This window comes from Clinocottus analis, unplaced genomic scaffold (assembly GCF_023055335.1).
Source record: "Clinocottus analis isolate CAN_PGR_092001 unplaced genomic scaffold, fCliAna1.0.p SCAF_3, whole genome shotgun sequence".
Taxonomy (NCBI): Eukaryota; Metazoa; Chordata; class Actinopteri; order Perciformes; family Cottidae; genus Clinocottus; species Clinocottus analis.
Window position 1 is genome coordinate 11848859 of NW_027176042.1, and position 25232 is coordinate 11874090.

Consider the following 25232-nt stretch of genomic DNA (forward strand, 5'->3'; position numbering starts at 1 on the left):
AGACCGCGTGGTCTGATTTGGGGAAGTTGTGTAATTTATCTTGTTTACCAAGAGTTTTTTTTTCTTTAATGACTCTGCAAGCAGTTCAAAGATGTGTAAGAATGGAAGCACAACTTTTCTTTCTGCTGCCTTGACTGTGGCACACGTAAAAAGAAGGTGGATTTATTTATTTTTATTTGGCAATGTAACAATCTTTAGACACATATTTGTGTTCTGATCCTCTCTTCATCCCTCGTCAGCCATGATTTTTTCTCAGCAGGTACTGAGGGAAAAAAATCAAAACCCAAAACACTAAACTATCCCTTTCTCTTGGTGGGGTTGTGATATTCTACCTGCAGTCACGTCGAGCTCTGATTGTGTGTTTTTTAGGTGAACTCGGTCAACTGCAACACCAGCTGGAAGATTGTTTTGTTCATGAAATGGGGCGACAATCAAGAGATCATCCTAAAAGGGGTTTGTAGCTATCCTTTAGTATGTTTTTACAAACTTGGTACAAAAACACATTTACACACATACAATACAGGAAAAGTCAAGTAAAACAATATAGGGAAAACCAGGGGAAATATAATACTAGCAGTGGCCTATTATGTTTCTTTTTAAAGTATTGTTCAAACTCACTTCCGTGCTTTCATTGTCTTACAAGAGGTGTTGCATAATGACCGTCATCAGAGCTGAGTGGGCGAGTTGCTTTGTTTGTTTTCAGTTCAGTATTATTTGTGTACATTTGTGCTTTCAGATGACATTTTATTGTTGGTTATTCAACAACACTAGATTTGAAGCTATAACGGCAAAAATAGCCACAACTAAGTGGGTCTAATGGTCTCTTTAAAATATGTGACGAAATTGTGAATAGATTAAATTAATTTTGGATCAAATGCAGTAGTAAAAGCCACATTGATCGGACGAGGTCGACAGGTATCTTAATTATTTTGTAAGTATGAATTGGAATAGCTTGTGTTTTCTTTTTTTACTAGAAATGTATCTTGTGGAATTTGAAACATTAGATCTTACATTTTATTTTTTTATTGGGTAATTATTTGGTTGTAAGGTTTTACTGATTATTTTTGACACTAACACATGTTCTCCCTCTCTCCAGGGTGACGTGGTACGGTTATTTCATGCAGAGCAGGAGAAATTCCTCACCTGTGATGATCACAGAAAAAAACAATATGTTTTTCTTCGGACTACTGGACGTCAGTCGGCTACCTCGGCAACCAGCAGCAAAGCCCTCTGGGAAATTGAGGTGAGGAAGACTATTTGCAGACTGTTTTTAGAGCTGGTTTTGCTGATTGCGTCCAGTATGAAGTTGATATAAAGTAAAAGTGTAGCCACCAGTAAACATAAAGTAAGATGGATTATTCTATTCTTCTCTAGATTTGTAGGGAAACCATTTATATGTTTATCATCTCTTACTTTACAGCCTATCAGGTAATTTAGTCTGCAGCACCTGTTAAATAAATGTCCCCCTATGCATGAATGTAAGATGTTACTGCGCTTTGCTCCGGTATCAGGTGGTACAGCATGATCCATGTCGAGGGGGAGCCGGCTACTGGAACAGCTTGTTCCGATTCAAGCACCTGGCTACTGGACACTACCTGGCTGCAGAGGTCAGTGGAGCACAGCAACTATGTCACTGTGATAACAACAATAACATTTAGAATATTTTTCTTGCAATTGTTTCAGTATTTATATTAATAAAAGAAATGTAGAAAGCAGCCTCTAAGAACAGATTGAAATAAATTGTAAGCTACATGGAAAGAACAGAGAAAAATAATACATTGAAAAATGTATTGTGGTGAACCACTTTGTCTTTTTCCAGGTGAATCCAGAGTATGAAGAAGAGTGCCTGGAGTCCCGCTCCTTAGTAAGTGAGCCATGCTGAAAGAATTGTGTTGATAGTGGGTAACCTTTATGTCAGCATTTGTGTCCTTTATTGTCTAATGGTTACCCATTTTAACTTGTGCAAGAAGATACTTGTTTCTGATTGGCTGGCAGATTACGTAGTATATCAGAACACCACAAGCTCCAGAAAATGTTTAACTACCAATGAAAAGCCAAGGTGTCAGTAAGATGCAAGTAACCATTGTGACTATATGTATTCTTTGCACTATGTTGCCAGTTTACTCACTGGTGAAACGGTACCTAGCTTCAACCACCCGTTTAAACACACGTGAACAGCCTGTGAAAATGGTAAAAAGGTACCCTGAAGAGAGTAAATGTACTGAAAAATATATATAAAAAAAGATGGACAGCTAATTTGGCAGGTACCAGTATTTCCAGCAGTGTTTTTGCAGCGTGCGGTGGTGTTACTGCTCAGTCACCAGCAGATAGCAGCCTTTCACTGTGAATGCACCTTTCTGGTTCACTGAGCTGGCCGTTACAGTCAAGGTGAGGCTGTTCACACTTGCAGTGACACATGAAGCAAATCGCACTTTTCCTGAGATTATTTCCTTGCTTTTACAGCATAACATTTAAAAATGTAACCAAATAATCTGAAATATGGCCTGATGACTGAGTACGGCAGAGGTACTAGGCAAAATAAATCAAATTTATTATTGTTTATGGCTTTTTTAAAATCATAGTTGAGCCTAAAAATCAAGACTAAACTAAGCAAACGTAGAAGAAAATACATTTAGAGCTCTGACAAATTTGATGATGTCATTTAGGTAAGTCTTCTCTGGCCACTGTTATTGGCTAAGTGAATTACCACTGTTACATTGATCTGGTTCAAAAGAAAAAGAAAGTTGTGCTTTCAACTTATCCACCGCATTTAATTTCCCGAGAAATCCATCATCAGGTATACTGTAGCTAACCCTGTCCCTGAGTCATTCTTATTGCTGTTTTAACCTTTCCCTCCAGCTGGACTCGGAGCAAGAAGCCATAAGAGCCCGTTTGAGAAATGTCCAGGACAAAGTCATGTACACCCTTGTGTCTGTACCTGATGGGAATGACATCTCTTCCATATTTGAGCTTGACCCTACGACATTAAGAGGAGGAGACTCGCTGGTACCCAGGTAGGAATGCCGCAAAGTTTAAGTGTTTTTCGACCTGCCCAGACGTGTGTTACACAGAGCACCACGCTCCTGGTCCTGACCTGGTGCATCCCTCTTTCTACAGGAAACCATAGCAGGCACATAATAAATTCGGGGACTTCAACTGTAGATGAAGTCATCGTATTATGTTTGCTGTATGTATGATCCTTTTCTTAGTGGTTATGCAGATAAAGATATTGACACTAATACATTGCAGCAAACACATTTCACGGCATTATAATAACTTTTGTATTAAAACTTTTAAATGGAATTTGATCATTTAAGATGTTGTGGTCTCCATTGGTTTGATTGATCGCTTTAGTCTTTGAGGCAGTTACCTTTTTCAGGATGGCAAATTACAAAGAAAATTAAGACTTGGATCAGTTCATCAAGGAGTGAAGCTAAAGTTTATGAGCAATATGAGGTGCTCTGCTGTGTATCAACTTCAGAGGAACATCTCTTTGGTTTAAACTCTTCAATCAAGCTCTACACTTTCTTCAGTAGTGAGCTTATGCCATACTTCCAGCAAGATTCGCTGCATAAACAAATATCATTCTATTCTAACCAATGAAAGCAAAACATATTAGTCTCTTTAATCCGAGATAAATGTGAAAAGTTCATGAGCCAGACCCAGTTTCGCCATGTGTTTGTGTTCTTGTCTTGCAACATGTTTATGAGTTGTGCAGACAGTGAATATGGCACCCATTAGTGCACCGCCTCACACTTTCTCCAGTGGAGGGGCACGTTTAGCATGTTTTCTGGCCCATTTAGCCACATAGAGGGCACTTTATTTATTACATTTTTACAACGGCATCCAAGAGGACACTTTGCAGCATTTAAATGTATGTATTTATAGTCCAAACTATATTTTTGCTTTATGTTGTAATGTCCGTAGAGTTACACATTTCAACACAAAATTGTTGCTGTTTGTAATTTCCAAAATATATTCACTACCATCAATCAAAAATATGAAAATGCTTTTTCAGGAACTCCTATGTGCGCCTCAGGCACCTGTGCACAAACACATGGCTTCACAGCACCAATCAACCAATCGACAAGGAGGAGGAAAAGCCCGTCATGCTGCGCGTGAGTGAATGTTCATCCACACTAATATGTAAAAGTTATATGTCGTAAACTGTTGTCTTGATTGACTCTGTGTATGCTGAAGATAAATTTTGTCTGAAAATGTCACTTGTGAGTCAAACCTAAATCATTTCAAATGTCTACTGTGCAAACTCTTCTTCTCTACTGTGAAGTTATGGTAGTGTTTTAGAATTAAATATTGAGTGTCCTGTATTTAGATACTGCACAATAAATGTACTGTTGTAGTTTTCATTCTGGGTTTCTAGAGTATTTTGGGAAGGAATAAAAAGTCGGCTTAGAGACCAATTCCAGGAAGAAAAAACATTAGGGCTGAGCAGATTAACGCGTTAACGCAACAGTAATTTGGCAATCCTTTAGCGGCGTTAACTATTTCATTTATGCGTTAACTATTTCGTTTATGCGTTAACTATTTAATGTATGTGTAAACTGCATGTTTTTTTGTTTTTTTTTGCATCTCCCAGACGGAGTAGTTCAGACCTGACGTCTTACGGCTCTTTCAGTCCGGCCCGCGTGAGGTCAATCAAAAATGAAAAATAAAAAAATAAGATGCACGCCATGAATGCATTACAGTGACACTGCTATTACTTTAAAGGTGATTTATGTAGGTGTGCGCACGCTTTCGTAGCCTCACTGACAGGCAGTGTTGACGAATTGAGCCTGATACGTGAAAGCGCGTATTGTTATGTAGCTTCTGTTCTCAACGAGCAGCGAGTGCAGCAACAAGCGGAAAGTCTACCGGCAGCCTCCGCGTCTAGATGGTCTGATCCACTATGGCAGAGCACTTTAAATCAGGATCACTCCTGGATCCCAACTCTTCTCTCAAAGAGGAGAACTTTCCTCACGTCACAAGATGTTCAGTGCACTTGTTCAAGCCAACACAGACTGGACTTTTCTCACTGAGGAAGAAAAACTGAACTGAATTGGAAAACATGAAAAGCACTTATTGCTTTTGTATAAAGTGAATCAATTGCTGGTGTTTAACATACATCTTTAAGGTAAGCAACAGACTGATTATGGACCAAAGAAGGAGTGACTTGTCCCTCACAGGGACCCTTACAACTGAACCTGTTCAGAAAAAAAAGAAAACTGATTTATAAACTATATATGTATGTATGTTAACTTGCTGTTGCTCCTGAATGCCTGTTATATTGTTCTGATAACATTACTTTAAAATAAAAGTGTGCAATATACTAATTTTTACTTCATTATTGAATTTGGCGCATAATATAATAAATCAGGATTAATCACAGAAAAATCATTTTTAACTTTACCCAGCCTTAAAAAAAAATATATCCTAAAGATTGATGACACAGTTGTAGATTTCTTTTCTGATTCAAGATCGGCACCTCAGCACTAAAAGAGGACAAAGAGGCATTTGCCATTGTGCCTGTCTCCCCTGCTGAAGTGAGAGACCTTGACTTTGCCAACGATGCCAGTAAAGTGCTCGCCTCTATTGCTGGAAAGTTGGAAAAAGGAACCATCACACAGAATGAGAGAAGGTATAAAATGCATAGTGGTGTCAGATTGTCACATTTTATCAGGAAACAAGCTTGTCGTGTGTTATGGCTTCGTCTCGCTCTTCTGTGTGTACAATCAGAGCCGTTACCAAGCTACTGGAGGATTTGGTGTTCTTTGTGGTGGATATTCCCAACAACGGACAGGATGTTCTAGAGATCATGGTCAACAAACCCAACAGGGAACGGCAGAAACTCATGAGGGAACAGAATATTCTCAAACAGGTAACGCTGGACAGTCATACAGTGACTATAACATGTTGATCATCTGTTTTTTTAGATTACGTTTTCCATTGAACGTGAACTTGTTTGAACTTCACATGACCTCAACTCTTTATCAGGACTCAAAGGGGACCAGTTGTCAGGCCTGCTATCTGTATCAGTTGTTTTGGTTTTACATTTGGAACAACCTCATCCTCACATTCAGATCTTCAAGCTGCTGCAGGCTCCCTTCACAGACAGCGGGGACGGGCCCATGTTGCGACTGGAGGAGCTGGCTGACCAGCGTCACGCCCCCTTCAGACACATCTGCCGCCTCTGTTACCGTGTTTTACGTCACTCTCAGCAGGACTACCGCAAAAACCAGGTACAGTGTGTCGGGCCTCAAAGCCTGTTTTTTGAGCCCCGGTACTGGATGACATGGTCTATGCGCTGCTGAAGTTTGTGCCAAGGTGCTTTCCAATATCCCTTAATTAAGTTTAATAGCAAGTGAATGAGGCCTTTGCTCTGTAGCAGCTCTGATATTACACAGAGATAACTGAATGTCCTGTGCATTTTGCAGGGCTTAGTCCTTAATCAAATTGACTGCTGTTACAAATACACAAAGCCACACAGTGATTCGAGCACATCCTATAACAAATGCTTATCAATGTGAAATACAACATTCCCATTTCCCTCGAAAAATCAATTTCTCTTAAACACATTACAGTGTTATTTGTCAGAAGGGTCATTTAATTACGTTGGAGAAGGAGGCCGCCTGGTTCTTGTGACCGTGCTCTGTTTTCCCACACACAGTTGAACAAGGACCAAAACGGCCTCAGTCTATATAAGTAATGGATAGAAAGACATAACAACATTATGCCTTTCAATCTCCCTTGAGAATGTAAATAAATAAAGATAAAGGGGCTGAGTTAATAATGACATTTCTCACAGTCAGTGTTGTCTTGTTTTGGTTTGTGTCCGACTGCTTGACTGTCTGTTCCACAGGAGTATATCGCCAAACAGTTTCGCTTCATGCAGAAACAGATTGGCTATGATGTCTTGGCTGAGGACACAATCACAGCTCTGCTACATAACAACCGCAAGCTGCTGGAGAAACATATCACGGCTGCAGAGATCGACACGTTTGTTAGCCTGGTCCGCAAGAACCGTGAGCCTAGGTTCGTGTGTGTCTGTATGAACACTATCAACTGGGCAAATAGACAGAATAAATACAAACATGCTTTTCGATATAATGTGTTAATATTATAATTAGATGATAATATGTGTGTATTTTATGTGTATGTGTGTATATGTACATAATATATGTGTTTGTGTGTGTGTGTGTGTGTATATGTGTGTGATCTTGAGTTGTTGTTTATGTCACAGAAGGTTGAATTTTGCATATCTTGTGTGTGTCCAGGTTCCTGGACTACCTGTCAGACTTGTGTGTGTCAATGAATAAGTCCATCCCTGTGACACAGGAGCTCATCTGTAACGCAGTGCTGGATCCAGCTAACGCAGACATCCTCATAGAAACTAAGTGAGTAGACCCCCCTCTGCCTCCACCCACTTCCTCTTCCATCCATCTCCTCATAATACCAACATGCACTAATGTTAAGGTTCCACTGGGTTTTTGAAGATGATTCAATAATAAAAACAAGTGTAAATGGCAGTAATGACTGGATATGAGGAAAAAGGATGCTATACAGATATCATCCTTTTTGCTGCAGCTTCTGAGGGTGACAATATTTGCAGTGAAAGTCTTTGTATCCTTATCCTAATGTTTTTATTTTAAAATGATCCAAAAAACGTACCCGTTTAATTCCATCAGCCTTTAAACAAACCAAAAAAATCTCCTCTTCCTGCAGACTGGTACTGTCGAGATTTGAGATCGAGGGAGCGCCACTCGGGGAGAACTCTGTGGAGTCAGAGGAGGATGAGGAGGAGGTGTGGTTGTTTTGGAATGACAGCAGTAAAGAAATCCGCAGTAAAAGCATTAGGGAGCTGGCTCAGGATGCCAAGGAAGACCAGAAGGAGGACCAGGAGGTGATCAGTTATTACAGGTGGGCTTTATTTTGTAGGTTGTCTGGGAGGACGGAGTTAATGTATCTGACTTAACATTGAGTCGGAGCAGAGGCATCAATGTGGTAGTTGTGTATTGTTACATTACACTGTGTTTGTGCTGCAATAGGTACCAGCTGAACCTGTTTGCCAGGATGTGTTTGGACCGCCAGTACCTGGCAATCAACAAGATCTCTGGCCAGCTGGATGTGGACCTTATCTTGCGATGCATGTCAGATGAAGACCTGCCCTACGATCTGCGTGCCTCTTTCTGCCGCATGATGCTGCACATGCATGTAGATCGCGATCCTCAGGAGCAGGTTACACCTGTCAAATACGCTCGCCTCTGGTCTGAAATCCCCTCAGAGATTGCAATTGATGAGTGAGTAAATGGACAAATGTAATATATTGTTCAATGAGTATTTTGCATGTCGTAGATTTATCCACGTTTTTTGTGCTATTGTAGCTACGACAATGATGGAACATCTAAAGATGAAATAAAGGAACGATTCTGTCTGACTATGGAGTTTGTTGAGAACTACCTGAGAGACGTGGTGTGTCAGAGCTTCCCTTTTGCAGATAAAGAGAAGAACAAGCTCACCTTTGAGGTCTGTTTGGTACATTTTTTATATCTTATCCCACTTGTGTCACATTTTGATGGCAAAAACCACAAACCTAATTGACTGATCTATTTTTTTATGTTTAGGTGGTGAATCTGGCCAGGAACCTGATTTATTTTGGCTTCTACAACTTCAGTGACCTGCTGAGACTAACCAAGATCCTGCTGGCTATTTTAGACTGTGTCCATGTAAACACAATTTTTCCTTTCAACAAGATGGACAAGGAAGAAGAAGAAGAGAGTAAAGGTATGAACACCAAAGCTGGTCAGTAGAGGATCAAATATATCATGGACATAAAGTTAATGTATTTATGAATGTGTGCTTGTTTCCAGGCAGCAATGTGATGAGGTCCATTCATGGTGTAGGAGAGCTGATGTCCCAAGTAGTCCTAAGAGGAGGCGGCTTCCTGCCTACAACTTCAAACACTGGCTCCAATGGAGTCACAGTCAAGACTCAGACTGAGCCTGAGAAACAGGACATACTGGTCATGGACACCAAGCTAAAGATCATTGAGATCCTCCAGGTGAGTATCTGCGATTATTAATCGATTAGGTGTTGACTATTAAATTAATCACTAACTATCGGTTTAAGTTCTCTGCTTCCGGCTTCTTGCGTGTGAATGTTTTGTGGTTTATTTTTTATGTGGTAAACTGAATATCTTTCAGTTGTAGACAAAGATGACGTTTGATGATGTCATCTCAGGGTTTTGGAAACACTGACTTCTTCCAATTTTCTGGCATTTTATAGACCAAACAACTCATCGATTAATCGAGAAAATAATCAGCAGTGAAAATAAACGTTAGTTTTTAGCCTCAATTTAAACTAAAAGGCATATGCAAAGATAGATCACATTAATGTTCACACACAGTGCATACGAAGTCCCCCTATCCAATAAAAACTTTGCATCCAACTTTTTGTCCTGCTCTGCAGTTCATCTTGAATGTGCGCCTGGACTACAGGATCTCCTGTCTGCTGTCTATATTTAAGAGGGAGTTTGATGAGAGTAACTCTCAGAGTGAATTTTCTGTAAGTGGAGCAGTGGAAGGACCTAACAACATGCCAGGTAAGGGTCACATCAGCATCTGCATATTATACAAATGTGGAGCCAATGAAGTATACTTTGTTGGTTACAAGTATGTTTTTTTTCAGGGGCTTTGGATTTTGAGAACATAGAAGAGCAGGCAGAGGGGATATTTGGTGGAAGGTAATACCAGTTTAAATAAAGGAAAAGTCACAAAATACCAGAAAGAGGATGTGTTTATACTTGAGTGTGTGCTCTGTGTGTGTCTAGTGAAGAGAACACCCCACTGGACCTGGACGACCATGGTGGCCGTACCTTCTTAAGGGTCCTTCTCCACTTGACCATGCATGACTATCCTCCTCTGGTGTCCAGAGCCCTACATTTGCTCTTTAGACACTTCAGCCAAAGGCAGGAAGTATTGCAGGCTTTCAAGCAGGTATGTAGTTTACAGCTACAGCTAAAATAGGAAGAAACTAAAACTATACCATTTTAACTAAAATGTGTTGTGCATTTTATTCTTTTTATCATTTTGACACGATGCATACGATCAAAAATACATGTGGGATCAGCATCACCTGGCCATTGTTCTGCTCTTTTATTGGTGTTGTAACATATATGTGTTCACAGGTCCAGCTGCTGGTCACAAGCCAAGATGTGGAAAATTACAAGCAGATAAAGTCAGACCTGGACCAGTTGCGCTCTATCGTAGAGAAGTCTGAGCTCTGGGTGTACAAGAGGCAGGGGCCAGACGAGGGCATGGATGGAGGAGAGGGCCTCTCCACTGAGCAAGAGCATAAAAAGGTCCATTATATTGTACACCAAAAGAACCACACACAGATACTTAAAACCCTCTCGCTACTAACACTATGGAGTCGGACCCTTTTCTCTGATGCATTGTCTCTGGTGAACCTTGTAGGGGGATTCAGGGGGCACAGACAAACCAAAGAAAGCTGAAAGCACCAGCAGTTACAACTACAGGGTGGTAAAGGAGGTAACTATGTCATTTATAAGTATGGTTGACAAGCTCTTATCTGCCTATGTTGCAAATATTGTTGCTTTTTCCACAAACCTCCCCCTCTCCTACTTTCTTTTCTTCTTTATCAGATCCTGCTGCGGCTCAGCAGGCTGTGTGTCCAAGAAGGTTTGTCAGGTAGGAAGAGCAAGAAACAGCAGCAAAGGTTGCTCAGGAACATGGGGGCACATGCTGTCGTCCTTGAGCTCCTACAGATTCCCTACGAGAAGGTATTAATCATCACTTTCAGTGAAATGTTCAATGGCATGCGTTAAAGTAGACAAACCTTCACGCCAGTCATTTCCCTTCCAGGGAGAAGATTTGCGTATGCAGGATATCATGAAGCTGGCCCACCAGTTCCTACAGAATTTCTGTGCAGGAAACCAGCAGAACCAAGCTCTGCTGCACAAGCACATCAATCTTTTCCTCAACCCAGGGGTGAGCAGTCCGAACAGATGATGCACTTCTCGATATCCACAGTGTTACTATTTCAACAATATTATTGTGTTCTGATGCGCCGCTCTTTTTAATTGTCTTTTGTTTAGATTTTAGAAGCCATCACCATGCAGCACATTTTCATGAACAACTTCCAGCTGTGCAGTGAGATCAATGAGCGTGTGGTCCAGCACTTTGTCCACTGCATCGAAACACACGGCCGCAATGTCCAGTACCTCAAGTTCCTTCAAACTATTGTCAAAGCAGAGAATAAATTCATCAAAAAGTGTCAGGACATCGTCATGGCAGAGGTGATACCTTGTTTATTGCCTTTTGAATGTTTGAACTGTGCATCTGCTATGTCTCCTGATGTAATGATGTATATTGGTTTCTTCCTACAGTTGGTGAACGCTGGCGAAGATGTTCTGGTCTTCTATAATGACCGCGCCTCTTTCCAGACACTGGTCCAGATGATGCGATCAGAGCGGGACCGCATGGATGAGAACAGTCCTCTGATGTACCACATACACTTAGTGGAGCTGTTGGCTGTTTGCACTGAGGGCAAGAACGTCTACACAGAGATCAAGTGTAACAGCCTGTTACCACTGGATGACATTGTGCGGGTGGTGACCCATGAGGACTGCATCCCCGAGGTGAGATGCTAAGACTTTGACATTGTGTGGATTGTGTGATACATTTTCCACAATATCCAGTATTTAGTTGTATTTGACTGTCAACCATCCTTGACCTGCACCACATTATTACATTCACCCTCATCCTAATTTCTCAGGTGAAGATCGCCTATATCAACTTCCTGAACCATTGCTATGTGGACACCGAGGTGGAAATGAAGGAGATCTATACTTCTAACCACATGTGGAAACTCTTTGAGAACTTCTTGGTTGACATTTGTCGAGTAAGCAACAGGCTCCACAGCAACTTTTTACCTCACTTAGGGCTTAGGATTTACAAAATAGTGTGTTATATTTCTATGTTTACAGGTGTGCAACAATACAAGCGATCGGAAGCATGCAGACATCATTCAGGAGCGCTATGTGACGGAGACTGTTATGGGCATTGTAACAACTTTCTTCAGCTCACCTTTTTCTGACCAGAGCACCAGTCTGCAGGTATGTAATCACCAAGAAAAAAAAGATGTACAATAGCTGAAAAGTGCTGAGTAAATGTGAAAATTAGTTTGGTTGTCAGTCACTCATGCAGAGTTGTATTCAATGTGAGTTGACGACCGCAGGTGTAATGTAAACTTGGAGCTATGAACTTTCCTTGATCTTGCCATGATCTCTGAAACAAACATACAGGATGTCTGAAATGTCCAGTCTTGCTAAAAGGTCATTTGCTTTTAAAAGACTGTATCCCGACAATCAATGTCTTAGTAGATACTCTTGAGAGAAAGTAAAGTTCGGGGGTATGAGTTAGCAGGTGGATGGTTAAGATTCAGGTGTTCCTTTCTCTTAATATCTCCGTGTAAATAGCCGCTAACCTCACTGTACACACTGTGTGTCATGCTTTAGGTGTACAAATACAATATGTACACCCCATATAATACTAACCAAATAGAATTACTCCCCAGAGAAAACCCTCTGGAAACATTACAAGCGCTGCAGTGTTTTCACGTTAAATGCTTCCTTATGTGATCAAATCAATGCTTCCGTGGAGTTTCCCCAAATTCTTTTTCTTCTGATTAACATAATTGCAAATGTTTGTGGAGAAGGAATGTTCTCCTTCTCTCCCATTTGTGTTTATCAGAGTAATGTTAGTCATGGTTCTGGAGAGCTAAATGGACATTACAAAGTTAAGACCAGTAAGTTGTGATTGTGGTTGCTGGCATCCTATTGTGCTGATTAATCATGTCCTTTTGGACAAAGTGTCCCTTTTTTCTATTGAAACGGTCATAGTTTTCATATTCACTATATATATATATATATATATATATATATATATATATATATATATATATATATATAGTTTCAGTGTTTTTTTAAATAACTTTGTAAATAAACGGTAATCCTTTTGGTCAACTCTGATGCAATAACAATTTTTTTTTTCTCACACTCTTTACAAAACATCACATTGTTTTAGTATTTAAAGCTTTGTATTATAGCACTTAACACATCTCCAGTAATGGCCGCTGTCTCTGAGATGTTCGTAATGTCTTTGGAAGCATCTTTGTGATGCATCCTGACTGTTCTGTGTTTCCACTGCTTGTATCCTGTCCTGTAAGCCTCTCTGTTGGGGAAAATATTTCAGGTATTTGTTAAATTCAGCGGATAAAACACAGAGTTGGGTGTTTAAAATTGTTATTGGGTGTGAGAGAAAAATATTTATTGATTGTGTATTTTGAGAGGGAACTGGTTTTGACTGGATTAAGTTTGGGTGTATATGTCGGATGAGGGTCTCGAGTAAAAGTTACACACTGAGTCAGCATGCTGTGCTGACTCAGCGTGTTGCTAATCCACATCTCTGTGTGTTTTCTATAATAAAAGACAAAGCCGCTGGTCCAGATTGTTGCTGCTAAATGTAGATGACAGACGCATATCTTGCATGTTGTCGGGGGATCTATTTTTTTTCTTTAGACTACAGCAGGTAGTCCAGATAGATGCGTATAATAATCGACATGCTGAACACTTTTTCTCTTGCATCCTCTTCTCAGACCAGGCAGCCGGTCTTTGTGCAGCTGTTGCAGGCAGTGTTCAGGATCTACCATTGTAACTGGTTGGTCCCAGTCCAGAAGGGCTCCGTTGAGAACTGCATCAAGGTGCTCTCTGATGTTGGTAAGGATAAGATCTTTCTCACTTCTGTCGATGCCTCTCTCACAAGCCCTTACTTTTAAAGTCTAGAACAGTCCATCATCTATACTTGGTTTAACAGTTTGTATTTTGAGTCATGCTTATTTATTACTTTTAGTAGTCAGCAGAGAGTTTTGAGTCCAAAGTTACTGGAGTGGACTTATCTTCACACACTCATTGTGTGCATCTGTGTGTGTCTGTGTGTACCCACCAGCCAAAGGCAGAGCAATAGCTATCCCTGTGGACCTGGACAACCAGGTGAACAACCTGTTTGTGAAATCCAACAACATTGTCCAGAAGACGGCCATGAGCTGGCGACTCTCTGCTCGCAATGCCGCCCGCAGGGACTCTGTGGTGACCGCTTCACGCGACTACAGGAACATCATTGAGAGGCTGCAGGTGCAGTAGTTGTTACTTACTGATGTGTGTGTCAAATTGTTCATGTAGTAAGCACCTGTCCTTTTCTGCAGGACATCGTGTCAGCTCTCGAGGACCGTCTGCGTCCGCTGGTCCAGGCTGAGTTGTCGGTTCTGGTGGACGTGCTGCATCGGCCCGAGCTGCTCTTCCCTGAAAACACAGACTCGCGTAAGAAGTGTGAGAGCGGAGGTTTTATATGCAAGTGAGTACTGTAAATATCGTCTTTAGCTAACTATGTCTATTAATGACATGTGAGTAAGTGTTCTCATTATAAATTAGACTCTTGAAGTGATGTACTCGTGCAGGCTCATCAAACATACAAAGCAGCTGCTGGAGGAAAACGAGGAGAGACTGTGCATCAAAGTTCTGCAAACGCTGCGAGAGATGATGACAAAAGACCGCGGTTATGGAGAGAAGGTAGGAGGAGCTGCAAAGCAAGGACACGGTGGGATGATGTACCTCATGGGCACCGTAAAACTGTGCACTTACTGGTTTGTGTGCTGTATCAAATGCATGAATACAGTTGTAGAAAATACATTGCAGGTTTGATTTTTTGGGGGGGGGGGAGGGATTTTGATGCTGGGGCATACATAGGATTTCTGATTGGACATAGATAATAACTTTACAGGAACTATGAATAGAAGAAACACATGATCAAAGATCAAGTTGCAAGGTTTCACATAGTGTATACATTATTTTATGTGATTAAATTGTGTATCCATGGAGGTGGAGTTGTATATCATTTTACTGCCTCACTGGGCTACGCACCCAGTGAGTACCCTTGTTTTGAAGGGATTGGTTTGGTCTTCCTGTCACAGTCACCTCTGTAGTCAGTAAGGCAGGACTGGTCACTTAATCACTGCACTCACCACTGTATGACACTAATTCTGCTCACTGTGGCAAATATCCACAATTTGAACTTATATGACTTACATGTCAAGCTGTATCAATGACCTCTGCTTTAGCTTCCTTCTGCCTGTGTTGTTATCTAACCCCTCAAACCCTCTGTTCTCTTACAGCTCAGGGCCTTTGATGATGAGATGGATATGCCTAAGGTTATTTCTCTTTTTCTTCTACTCATGCTCTTTTTCCCCTAAGCTGCTCTCTGTGTCGTAGTTGCTCTTCAACAGTCCTGTAGCAGCTGCTGTGTGTTGTAGGTGGCGGAGGCTCTAGGCACAGCTGGTAATGCATAGTGGTTCCTGCCATAAACAGGTGTGTAGATCAACTGAAAATGGTGAGAAAGAGAGGGAGAGAGAGAGAGACATAGGGAGATGTGTGCTGTGGTTGACTGCATGTTGCTCAACAGAGTTGTGTTATTCCAGGTTCCAAGGTGAGTCACTTTCTGTCTGGGCAAACTGCCAGTGCTGCATTTACATGCCCTACTTTCTGCCACTGTCAGCGCCACATCAAGTAGAAGTCAACTTGGGACATAGTTACTGTATATTTTAACATAGTTAATTAGAAATGCATTTTTATTTTACACCTAAGCACACAGCATGAAAACAGATACCAAATGTAAAAAGGGAAATATATTATCATACTAATTAGAAATGTAAAAAATTGATATAAATAAAATAAAAAGAGACATGAAATTAAAGTAATAGCGAACTCTCAATAATATATGGTGGGACATTGCATATATGTTCCTAATATTTCCAGGAAAATGTAAAGTACTTTCATGAAACGGTGAGGTCATCATAGTCTTAAAAATGCTTAGCTTTTTGAAGGGTGTTTCCCCTGCATATCCCTTCGGTGCCAATGGGAGGCACTGTGACTGTGTGTGTTGTGTGTGTGCACGACTGTGAGGAGCTGTGGCAGTATTTAAAGCTGTGTCCTAGTTTTCCCTTCCTGAGAGCTGCACGATTCCTGGGCCACTGCCAACTCTGGGCTGAGGTTACATAAGAACCAGGGTTTTTTTTTTCTTCCTGGAACTCAGGCCCTCTGCTGATGTGTGACCTTCAGCCGTAATTGCCAATAAAAGTGCGGAGAAGCTGCGTTCGTGCGTGCGTGCGTGCGTGCGTGCGTTCGTGCGTGCGTGCGTGCGTTCGTGCGTGCGTGCGTGCGTGCGTGCGTGCGTGCGTGCGTGCGTGCGTGCGGAGAGATGATCCCCACAAACATACACACCTGTTAAACGTTGTATCTCTGGCTGTCTCCACATGAAAAGCAGCGTGGCAGTTGAAACCTGCTCCTCTCCTAACATTATGTGCCAATCTTCATATTTCTCTTTTTCCCCTTTTTGGCACGTGCTTAAATTATTGTGACACCATTTCTCAACTACTCCAAATTTATACTCCCCTCTTCCATTTTACACCCTTCCTCACAGGGATGCAAACGCACACCCACTCAGTGTAAACCTAATGGGGTTGGCTGTGAGTGTTTGTGAAGGGGTGATATGAAAGTGCGTGGTTGACTCTTGTCTCTTCTGTCATCCCTTTGAGCAAAGCAGTATGGCATGATAGTATGCTATTGATAGTGAGATTGTGGGGGGTCACCTGAAGAAAGTTAATGAAATAGTATTATGCATAATAAGTTATTGTTGATGCATATTAAAAAAGAATACAAAATCAAGATAGCGCGAGATGCATTTTTGGACTCCCCAATGTGTGCATATCACACGTTGCTAAATGTCAGGCACTTGATTATCAGCTAAATTTGTGGCTCTTTTGCTATTGTAATCATGTAAGACGAGAGTTCATGATACACTGCGCTGCTCCCCTCCTCAGCGGGCCTCAAGTCTGTGTGGTCTATGATCAAAGCAGTTATGCAAGCCCTCCATGTTGCTACTAAGTCTTGTTCCATCCCTTTTCACCTCCCAAACTTGTCCGTGGATGAAATAAGAAAAATCTTTTCGATTTTAAGACCGACTCGCTTTTATATCCCCCGACACATTTCCTCCCACACTCACGTTGATGAATTGTTCAACAGACATTTTTTGTGAGACAGAAAAGTATTTTATGGCGCTGGTGTAGATATAGGTCAGTTTCAATGAAAATATGAAGCAGTTTTTTAATGTGTGTGCGTGCGTGTGTATGTGTGTGTGTGTGATCAGGGATTTGCCCCGGGGAGTTTCCAGTTTGGTGGAATGCACTATAGCTGAGGCGGATGTGGTGGCTGTGAGGGGTTACCCTGTGGTATCTCTGGTCAGACCGGGGGTGATTAGTTGTACTTATCTACTCTGATCAACACATTGCTTTTGTGGTTGGAAGTTGTGACAGTGAGGTCCTCAGACTCATGGAAGATGTTGCTCTTCCACTGTTTGGCATCTGAACTGTGCCCCACTACATTGTCTTCAGGCAGGATCAGAGCAAGTGTTGTGCTTGTCAAAAAAGTCCATGTCATGCCTCAGGTCAATACTTCAAGACAAGTACAAAGCTCACAAATGTTGCTCGTCTACAAAAGTACTGGAAGTTTTGGAAATTATGAGTGAAATAAATAAAAAGACTCAAACTTAAAAGTCTAGCTTTTAAATGTGCTGAAATTTAGTGTTTACTGTTTGAGAAACCTGTATGTAGCATGTGCTGCCATGTTCATACCCTTTATGTTATTTTGTGTCAGTTCACACAGTAACTTATTTCATTATCAAGCATGGCTGTATTTTTAGACACCAGGTTAGGGGAGCCTTGTGCTTCCTTTCTGTTCACTGAACATCCAGTTGCATCTTTTCTTTTATATTTGTTCAATGGTAAATTAACATTTCAGGTTATGTGAAAAGGCTGATTTCAAAGTAATTTTATGGATGCATCAGATATGGATTAGGAAGGAAAAACACTTGTCACTGATAATACTTAAATTCTATTATTTTTTAAAGATTACAAAAAAGCTCACATACCTTAACTATATGTGTAGCATATTAAATAGATAGTATTATCTGTGTTGCCTGCAGCATCACCACAATAGCTCATAAATATCTAGAATTAATGCGAGTTACTCCCACCTTCCATTTTATAGGGACAGTTATAAAGACTTTTCAGGTGTTTTGGGAAATTTGCTTCAACATAGTTTTGAGAAATACAGCTTCATCGGTATAGCCTAACAGTAACCACTCTTTGAATATGCATATATGCAGTACTGTGCATCCTGCCTGTGCCTCTGACTGACTGAGATAGACTAGTCAACTGTCAAAGTTTGTTTATCCTACTGTGTTTATTATTCTCTCTCCCACTCTCGCTCTCTCTGTCTTTCACTTGCTCTGCCATTTGTCCTCGCTGTTTTTAGTGACAGATGGCCACTGTAAGTGGCTGTGTGTCACTGGTTTAGTGACCTGGTTCCTCTTGGAGTTATTATGTAATATAACCCCATCGCCCCTCGCCAATCCTCACCTCTCGCCCTTCCCTCAGTGTGTCCTTTTACATAACAATTTATGTAGAACATTGGCTTTTTACCAGTTTCCGTTTACCCTTGGTGATTACTGTGCATGGATGCAGAGAAATTGGATCTTGCAACACAGGGTCTAACCTGGATTCCCATTGTTTGAGTGAACCATTAAGGAAATTAGAAAGGAGAAGAGGGAAAATACCAGATGTCAGTGGTCCAGCTTTGATAATTGGACTTTTCATCTTGCCTAGAATGGCTTAAAACAAGAACCTTTTACCTGGTGTTTAGTTATTCCTGACTTTAAATGACTGTTCCAGTTTGATTTAATATTTTTCTCAGTTTCCAATATTAAAAGAAAAATGCTTATTATTGTTGTTGACTTCCTGGAGTCTTATCGCCATCGTGACTGCTGAGACTCCAGGAAGTCAGTGCGCCCCAGCCAAGAAAAAAATTATAATTTTTACACTTCAGTTTTTGTAATTAATTAACATGTCATCTCTGAATGTAAACCCAGGTGAGCTTTAGAAATGTTGGTTTAACCTTTGGCCGAGCCAGGCTAGCTAAACGTTTTGTGAGGCTAAACAAACGAAATAACTGCAAAAGGTTTATGTCCATATCTACCTCTAAGACAGCGATTTATGAAATTGAAAATCGGCTAAAATGAAGAAGAAAAAAGCCAACAAACACATGAAAAAAATCAAATCCCACTGGACATGTCTTAACATGGTACTATTTGTCAACATTGTACACGTCTCCTGTCTCAGCCATGTAAAACCGCCACAACCGTAACGCTTCCATGGTTTCTAACAGTACATGCATGGCACTTCACACCGAGCAGACCTTTGCATTGCCACTTGAAGCAGTTAAAAAGGCTCCCGACGTAGTTATTCACCTGACAATTGCCTGCATGAATACTAACCCTGTGTTTGTATTTGTTGGACCACTGTGCTTACGCTCCGCACTGCACCCAGCTGCTGGATCAGAACCAGCCTGAGAAGCTGTTGGAGGACCAGAAGAGGGTAGGTACCTGCAACGGCATGGCAGCTTGACTTAAGACATCAATACTTCAGAGTGAGGTATCACGTTTTAGACATAGAGCAGTCATTCAATCTTGAATGTAAAATGATCTTTTTGTGCTTTTTTCCCCCTGCTTTTTGTGTTTTCTAATCACTCCCCTCCCCCGCTTTGAGTAACACCTCACCACCCAACTAACTGCTGTTTAACTGAAGGGGGAAAAAAAACAATTTAATAACCAAATCTTCCTCTGCCTCCTTTATCTTATGCTGTTTATTTCAATGCAGGGACTCTACAAGGCATCGTGTATTTCCATTAAAGCTCTAATATTACAAATGCATCAAACTACATTTTATTTAGCTAATGCTTTTATCCAAAGTGACATACAATAAGTGCATTCAACCATGAGAGTACAAACTCAGAACAACAAGAATCAAGAAAGTACAATTTCTTCAAGAAAGCCAAACTACAAATTGCTATAAGTAAGTGCTACTGAAGTGCTACTACAATTTCTTTATATATATTTTTCATGAGTGTAGTAATTTCACCACATGTATGCACAAATGCATTATTATTACTCACCAACACCAGACACAAAGACTGCTTTATTCAAATGTAGTTTGCTGGTTTTAGTAAATTGTTAATTCTAGAGACAGGCAAGGTTAGATGACAGGACATCATCAGGATCTGACTCCAGACGTCAGTGAAAGCGCAGTGTTCTCCAGTGAGACCAGGGAGTCATCTTCTGACTACAGCCGATCACACCACGTGGGAACACACGACATGCAGTTGACTAACCTGACAATAACATGATGAGCGTCTTTGTGTACTATGACAAGCGCTATATAAGTTGAAACTATTATTATTATTATGATGAGAATAGCCTCCTTCACACGTATGGTAGGGGAGCTTACATAACACCACGGTCGTCTATCATGAACCACCCACGGTTGACAATAATGTGAACATTATTACGCACAAACACAAAAAGAAAAAAACAACTAATTTCCTTCACTTCATCCCATGAGAGGTCTGGCAGGTAGCTATGGGCTGTGGTTGCCATAGCAACGACACAGTCGTGCTGCTGACGGCTCAACAACGGATGAGTCACCGTGTGGGAAGGCTGACCCCAGGTCTGTCTAAGTGAACACCAGGTTCCTCACATTGTCACCACACAGGGTCACTGTGTGGGAAGGCTGACCCCAGGTCTGTCTAAGTGAACACCAGGTTCCTCACATTGTCACCACACAGGGTCACTGTGTGGGAAGGCTGACCCCAGGTCTGTCTAAGTGAACACCAGGTTCCTCACATTGTCACCATACAGGGTCACTGTGTGGGAAGGCTGACCCCAGGTCTGTCTAAGTGAACACCAGGTTCCTCACATTGTCAATATACAGGGTCACTGTGTGGGAAGGCTGACCCCAGGTCTGTCTAAGTGAAGGCTGGTCCTCACGTTGTCACTATTCAGGGTCACAGTCGACTGTGTGGGTGATGAATGACATACACTTCAGGTTATGTCTGCAAGTTGTGCTTGGATTGTGATGGAGCAATTCTTTTTGTTTTGTAATATTAAAATGACATGTTGACAGTTTCTCCATAACTGGTTATTATTTTATCGGTTTCTGAGGTCGTTGGGTCTGTTTTGGTATCTTTATGTGCATCTAAAATGTAGACTTTGTGACTGATGATGTATGTTGTCCCTGTTTAACATCTCTCTCTCTCTCTCTCTCTCTCTCTCTCTCTCTCTCTCTCTCTCTCTCTACTCTCTCTCTCTCTCTCTCTCTCTATGTTGCTGACGTCACGTCATTACATCCTTCCCTTTCTTTCCCTCTCGCAGGGCGAGGCGCTGAGACAGATTCTGGTGAATCGTTACTATGGCAACTTTTATCGAAGCGGTGGCAGGAGGGACAGCCTGACGTCATTTAGCAACGGGCCCCTCAGTCCAGTAGGACCCGGCAAAAATCAATCAGGTGGGACAGCGGTTGCTCACTTTTGATACCGAAGACAGAAGTTGGTTGTTAATTCAGTAACGAGTGTCGTTTAGTTGTGTAGTGCAGTGGTTCTTCAGTGGTGGTGCGTGTGCCCCTGGGGGTACTTGAAGGCACCGCAGGGGGTACTTGAGATTTAAAATATATAATTAAATTTAGCATTAATTCAAAACATAAAAAATAAAGAATTCTATAAGATAAGTGTAAGTTATTAAACTGAATTGTATATATTCCATATGAAATTCAGACACTGATGACACAGCGCGGTGTATTACTTATTATTACATATTACATGTTTTTTCAACTAATAATAATTTGCGCTGGTCAGGGGGTAATTGGCCGGAAAGAAATTCTACAGAGGTTGCATTAGTAAAAAAAAAAAGCTTGAGAACCACTAGTCGAGTGCACATATGGTTACAAAGGGGCGCAAAGTTTCCACGGGAATTTGGGGAATTTTGAGAAAAAGAAATGTGCCTATGTTTTTTTTTACAAAAGCATATAACAGAACTTAAATGTAGTTGAGAACAAGACTATGTACGCCTAGCTCAGCTGGACCCTGAATGCAGCTGGTTGGGAACATCGTCTGCCAGAAACATGAACGTAAACATAAAACGTTGTGTTGTTTTTGATGTTTTTGTCATCAGTGTTGCGTCTGAACGTTTCAGCCCGATGCCGGGCCAGTGTGAGAGCGTTGAGTTGCGTAGAGCCCAAAAGCGGTATTGCAGACAGAGAGAGATTTCAATTACAGCTGCAACATATTGAAAAAAATAACTGAACTAGTTCATTTTTTGGAGCTGTGAACTTAGTTCAAATTTTTTAATTATGAACTATGAACTGAACTAGTTAGGTCCAGGAAGAAAGCATTTCGACCTGAAAGGATTCAGGGTAAAACACTAAAGAAAGAAATTGGTGTTGGGGGGTAGTGATCATACAGAATACACCTTTTTTATTCAACGTTCATGTTTTCGTTGTTCGATGAAAGAATAAAGTTCTACTAATAAAATGTCAAAAAGGTCAAAAATGTAATTTTTAAAAGTTGTATTATCAATGTTTGCATGCATGTCTGCTTATGAGGTAAATATAGTTAAATTACCCCAAAATTCCCAGTTTATTCCTGTTAATTCCTGTTAATTTCCGTTTATTCCCGTGGAAAGTTTCCAACTTTGAATATTCACGGGATTTTGCAACCCAAAGTGCACACGAGGCCAGGAAGACATTGATTTCAACATTACATGTTGATGTTTCTGTGAAGCATCAACCAAAAGCCTCTGCCAAAGAGATGCATGACTCTGCTGCCAGTAAAGACTACAACTACTATCAGTGAGCAAAGTCTAGATAAACCTTTCCTTTTGGTTTGCCAAAATGTGCTCTGCCCCTGAAGTCATGCAAGGTTCTCTCAATGTTGCATTAGGATGAGACTCCATCTGTCTGGCCCTGAGCCGGTTATCGGCTATGAGCTGCCCTTTGAGCACGCGGAGCACAGCTCTCTTATCACTGTCTGATAACGTGGTCATTGTGTAACTACATCCGCAGTCAAAATACTGAATACTGAATCTCTATTTGAGATATTGGGACAGATATGTATGATGTAACTCTTTACAGGACATGTTGGTGCCATTTGTATGCACTGTTAGGGGTTTCATATAAATTCAGTGCTGCCATATTGTGTCGTTGTCAGCTGTAGCACGAAAGGCAGTGTTTTCACATTCAGTGTAACATGGTCGTGACGCAATATTGTATGCATCCAATGTGTAATGTACATGAGCCAGATGTTGATGATGTATTTTATAACTGTACTCAAAGACACAGAGAATCTCCATGGTCCAGGGTTCACCATCTCTCCCATGTGAACCAAGATGTTGGCAAACGGATCACAGGAAATGTACCGCTCCCCGTGAATGATCCACTTTTAACTGTTGCTAGGTGACAGCATCCCGTGAAAACAGCCTTTGCACCTATCGCAGAAACAAGAGCCGGGCTGAGATCTCCATGTGTAGCCTGAAGATGGGGCCTCCGGGGAGTTTTTTTTATTGCAGAATGATATAGTTATTAATATAGATTTATTAAATTAAGGGGGAAAAGTCAAAGGGACTCAAACAATTATAACATATGTAGATGAATGCTGAAACGAATCAGGCCTCTTCATTTGCAGATATTGTAAAGGGCAACTGTAGCTCATGAGCAGAGTGGTCGTCCTAAAACCACAAGGTACCCGGTTTGATCCCTAGTCTCCCCATAGTGTGCATGTCGAAGTGTCCTTGAGCAAGGCACTAAACACCTGGATGCTCCCCGGGTGCTTCACAGCAGTGCGCTGTTCCTTAATTACGGATGGGTTAAGGATGGATTCAATTACAGAGAATACATTTCAACTTGTGTAACTAATAGGGATTTAAAATTTTAAAAAAGGAAGAAGACAGCAACTACTGTTTTACAAAAGTAAGAGTTTTCTTGTTCTCCCTTGTGCAGTTGGGTTGTTTAAAACATGAAAACATCCTGTATCTCACTCAGGATTATCGTGTGGGCATTTTGGGGCTAATTTCTTGATTGAATACCTAGATTGCAAGTTACTGAAGTTTCAAATACAATTGCAGCTCCTGATTAAATGCAGGATTTTCTTTATGGAGCTAGATTTGATGGATGATGTGAGATTAGAGTTGATGTATGATGTGAATGGACATTGATTGGAAGGCATTAATCTCATCAACTGTATACCTTGATGCATCTGATTCTGATCTGACCTGTCACAATGTCTGTGTCTCTGCAGCTTTAGGCGGTCCTGGGGGGCTGAGTCGTGCGGAAATGAGCCTGGCAGAGGTACAGTGTCACTTGGACAAAGAGGGAGCCTCTGATCTGGTCATTGATCTCATCATGAACACCACTAGTGACCGAGTTTTCCAAGAAAGCATCCTCCTGGCTATTGCATTGCTGGAAGGTGGAAACACCACCATCCAGGTTAGTTTACCTCTGAATCTCTTACTTTACACATGTGGAAAGTGAAAACAGAAGGAACATCCTTGAGGCTACTTTTGAAAATCTCAACAGCTCCATGTCTAAATCTATAATATTGTAAAATAATACAAATGACACATCTATTGCACTTACTGTAACTAATTGGTGGTGTTTAAAGTTCCTGGGTTGTTTTCTATGGAAGGGCTCAGCTTATTAGGCAGTGCATCTTGAGATGATCTGCTACAATTTGGTCAGTGATACGAATACATTTTCCTATGGATGGTTTTCATTCCAAGAGGATTTCCAGTATGTGGGTGACTGGGCAACCATTGCTGCACCTCATACCACACCATCATGTGGCTTAAAAGCCACGCCAGCTGCTATTAAAGTCAGTGGTTTGTAGTTTAGTATATAATATATTCGTGATTGTCTCACTCTGGACCGATGTGTGCATTGCGTGATTTGACTTACTGTTCTTTCTCTATTTGCTTTAAACTAAGTCACTCTAATTCATAGGTGTTAAACTCAAGGCCTGTGGGCCGAATCCGGCCCACCGCGTCATTTAATGTGGCCCACGACAGCTTGAAAGGCAAATGATCGTTTTGAAATTTGAGTCTAATGCTGCTTTACAGTGTACAGTGCCCATAGACTACAACTCTCATAATGCATATTGATTTTGTGACCCACAAAATGAACGGCATCGTACCCCGAGAAAGCAAGCTTGCTGTGCATGCTACAGGTGT

The 25232-nt window shown here is 41.1% G+C and overlaps 1 protein-coding gene across 4 annotated transcripts in view; it reads left to right on the plus strand.

The window, feature by feature from the left end:
• Window positions 1-25232, plus strand: part of LOC137795955 (inositol 1,4,5-trisphosphate-gated calcium channel ITPR1) — a 66565-nt gene that overhangs the window by 16638 nt on the left and 24695 nt on the right. The window contains exons 8-42 of one of the 4 annotated variants that reach the window (XM_068593556.1): window positions 370-453; window positions 1097-1243; window positions 1512-1607; window positions 1820-1864; window positions 2860-3014; window positions 4019-4118; window positions 5475-5635; window positions 5734-5875; window positions 6078-6236; window positions 6857-7029; window positions 7272-7391; window positions 7720-7914; window positions 8043-8294; window positions 8379-8520; window positions 8619-8778; window positions 8865-9055; window positions 9463-9595; window positions 9682-9736; window positions 9824-9989; window positions 10181-10354; window positions 10470-10544; window positions 10658-10795; window positions 10878-11003; window positions 11111-11311; window positions 11402-11653; window positions 11791-11916; window positions 12002-12130; window positions 13672-13792; window positions 14022-14206; window positions 14278-14426; window positions 14530-14641; window positions 15244-15279; window positions 19510-19557; window positions 21390-21522; window positions 24305-24492. In XM_068593556.1, the coding sequence (XP_068449657.1) occupies window positions 370-453; window positions 1097-1243; window positions 1512-1607; window positions 1820-1864; window positions 2860-3014; window positions 4019-4118; window positions 5475-5635; window positions 5734-5875; window positions 6078-6236; window positions 6857-7029; window positions 7272-7391; window positions 7720-7914; window positions 8043-8294; window positions 8379-8520; window positions 8619-8778; window positions 8865-9055; window positions 9463-9595; window positions 9682-9736; window positions 9824-9989; window positions 10181-10354; window positions 10470-10544; window positions 10658-10795; window positions 10878-11003; window positions 11111-11311; window positions 11402-11653; window positions 11791-11916; window positions 12002-12130; window positions 13672-13792; window positions 14022-14206; window positions 14278-14426; window positions 14530-14641; window positions 15244-15279; window positions 19510-19557; window positions 21390-21522; window positions 24305-24492 (4869 nt within the window). The remainder of the gene's footprint in view (window positions 1-369; window positions 454-1096; window positions 1244-1511; window positions 1608-1819; window positions 1865-2859; window positions 3015-4018; window positions 4119-5474; window positions 5636-5733; window positions 5876-6077; window positions 6237-6856; window positions 7030-7271; window positions 7392-7719; window positions 7915-8042; window positions 8295-8378; window positions 8521-8618; window positions 8779-8864; window positions 9056-9462; window positions 9596-9681; window positions 9737-9823; window positions 9990-10180; window positions 10355-10469; window positions 10545-10657; window positions 10796-10877; window positions 11004-11110; window positions 11312-11401; window positions 11654-11790; window positions 11917-12001; window positions 12131-13671; window positions 13793-14021; window positions 14207-14277; window positions 14427-14529; window positions 14642-15243; window positions 15280-19509; window positions 19558-21389; window positions 21523-24304; window positions 24493-25232) is intronic. The other 3 variants (XM_068593558.1, XM_068593557.1, XM_068593559.1) reach the window with 3 other exon arrangements.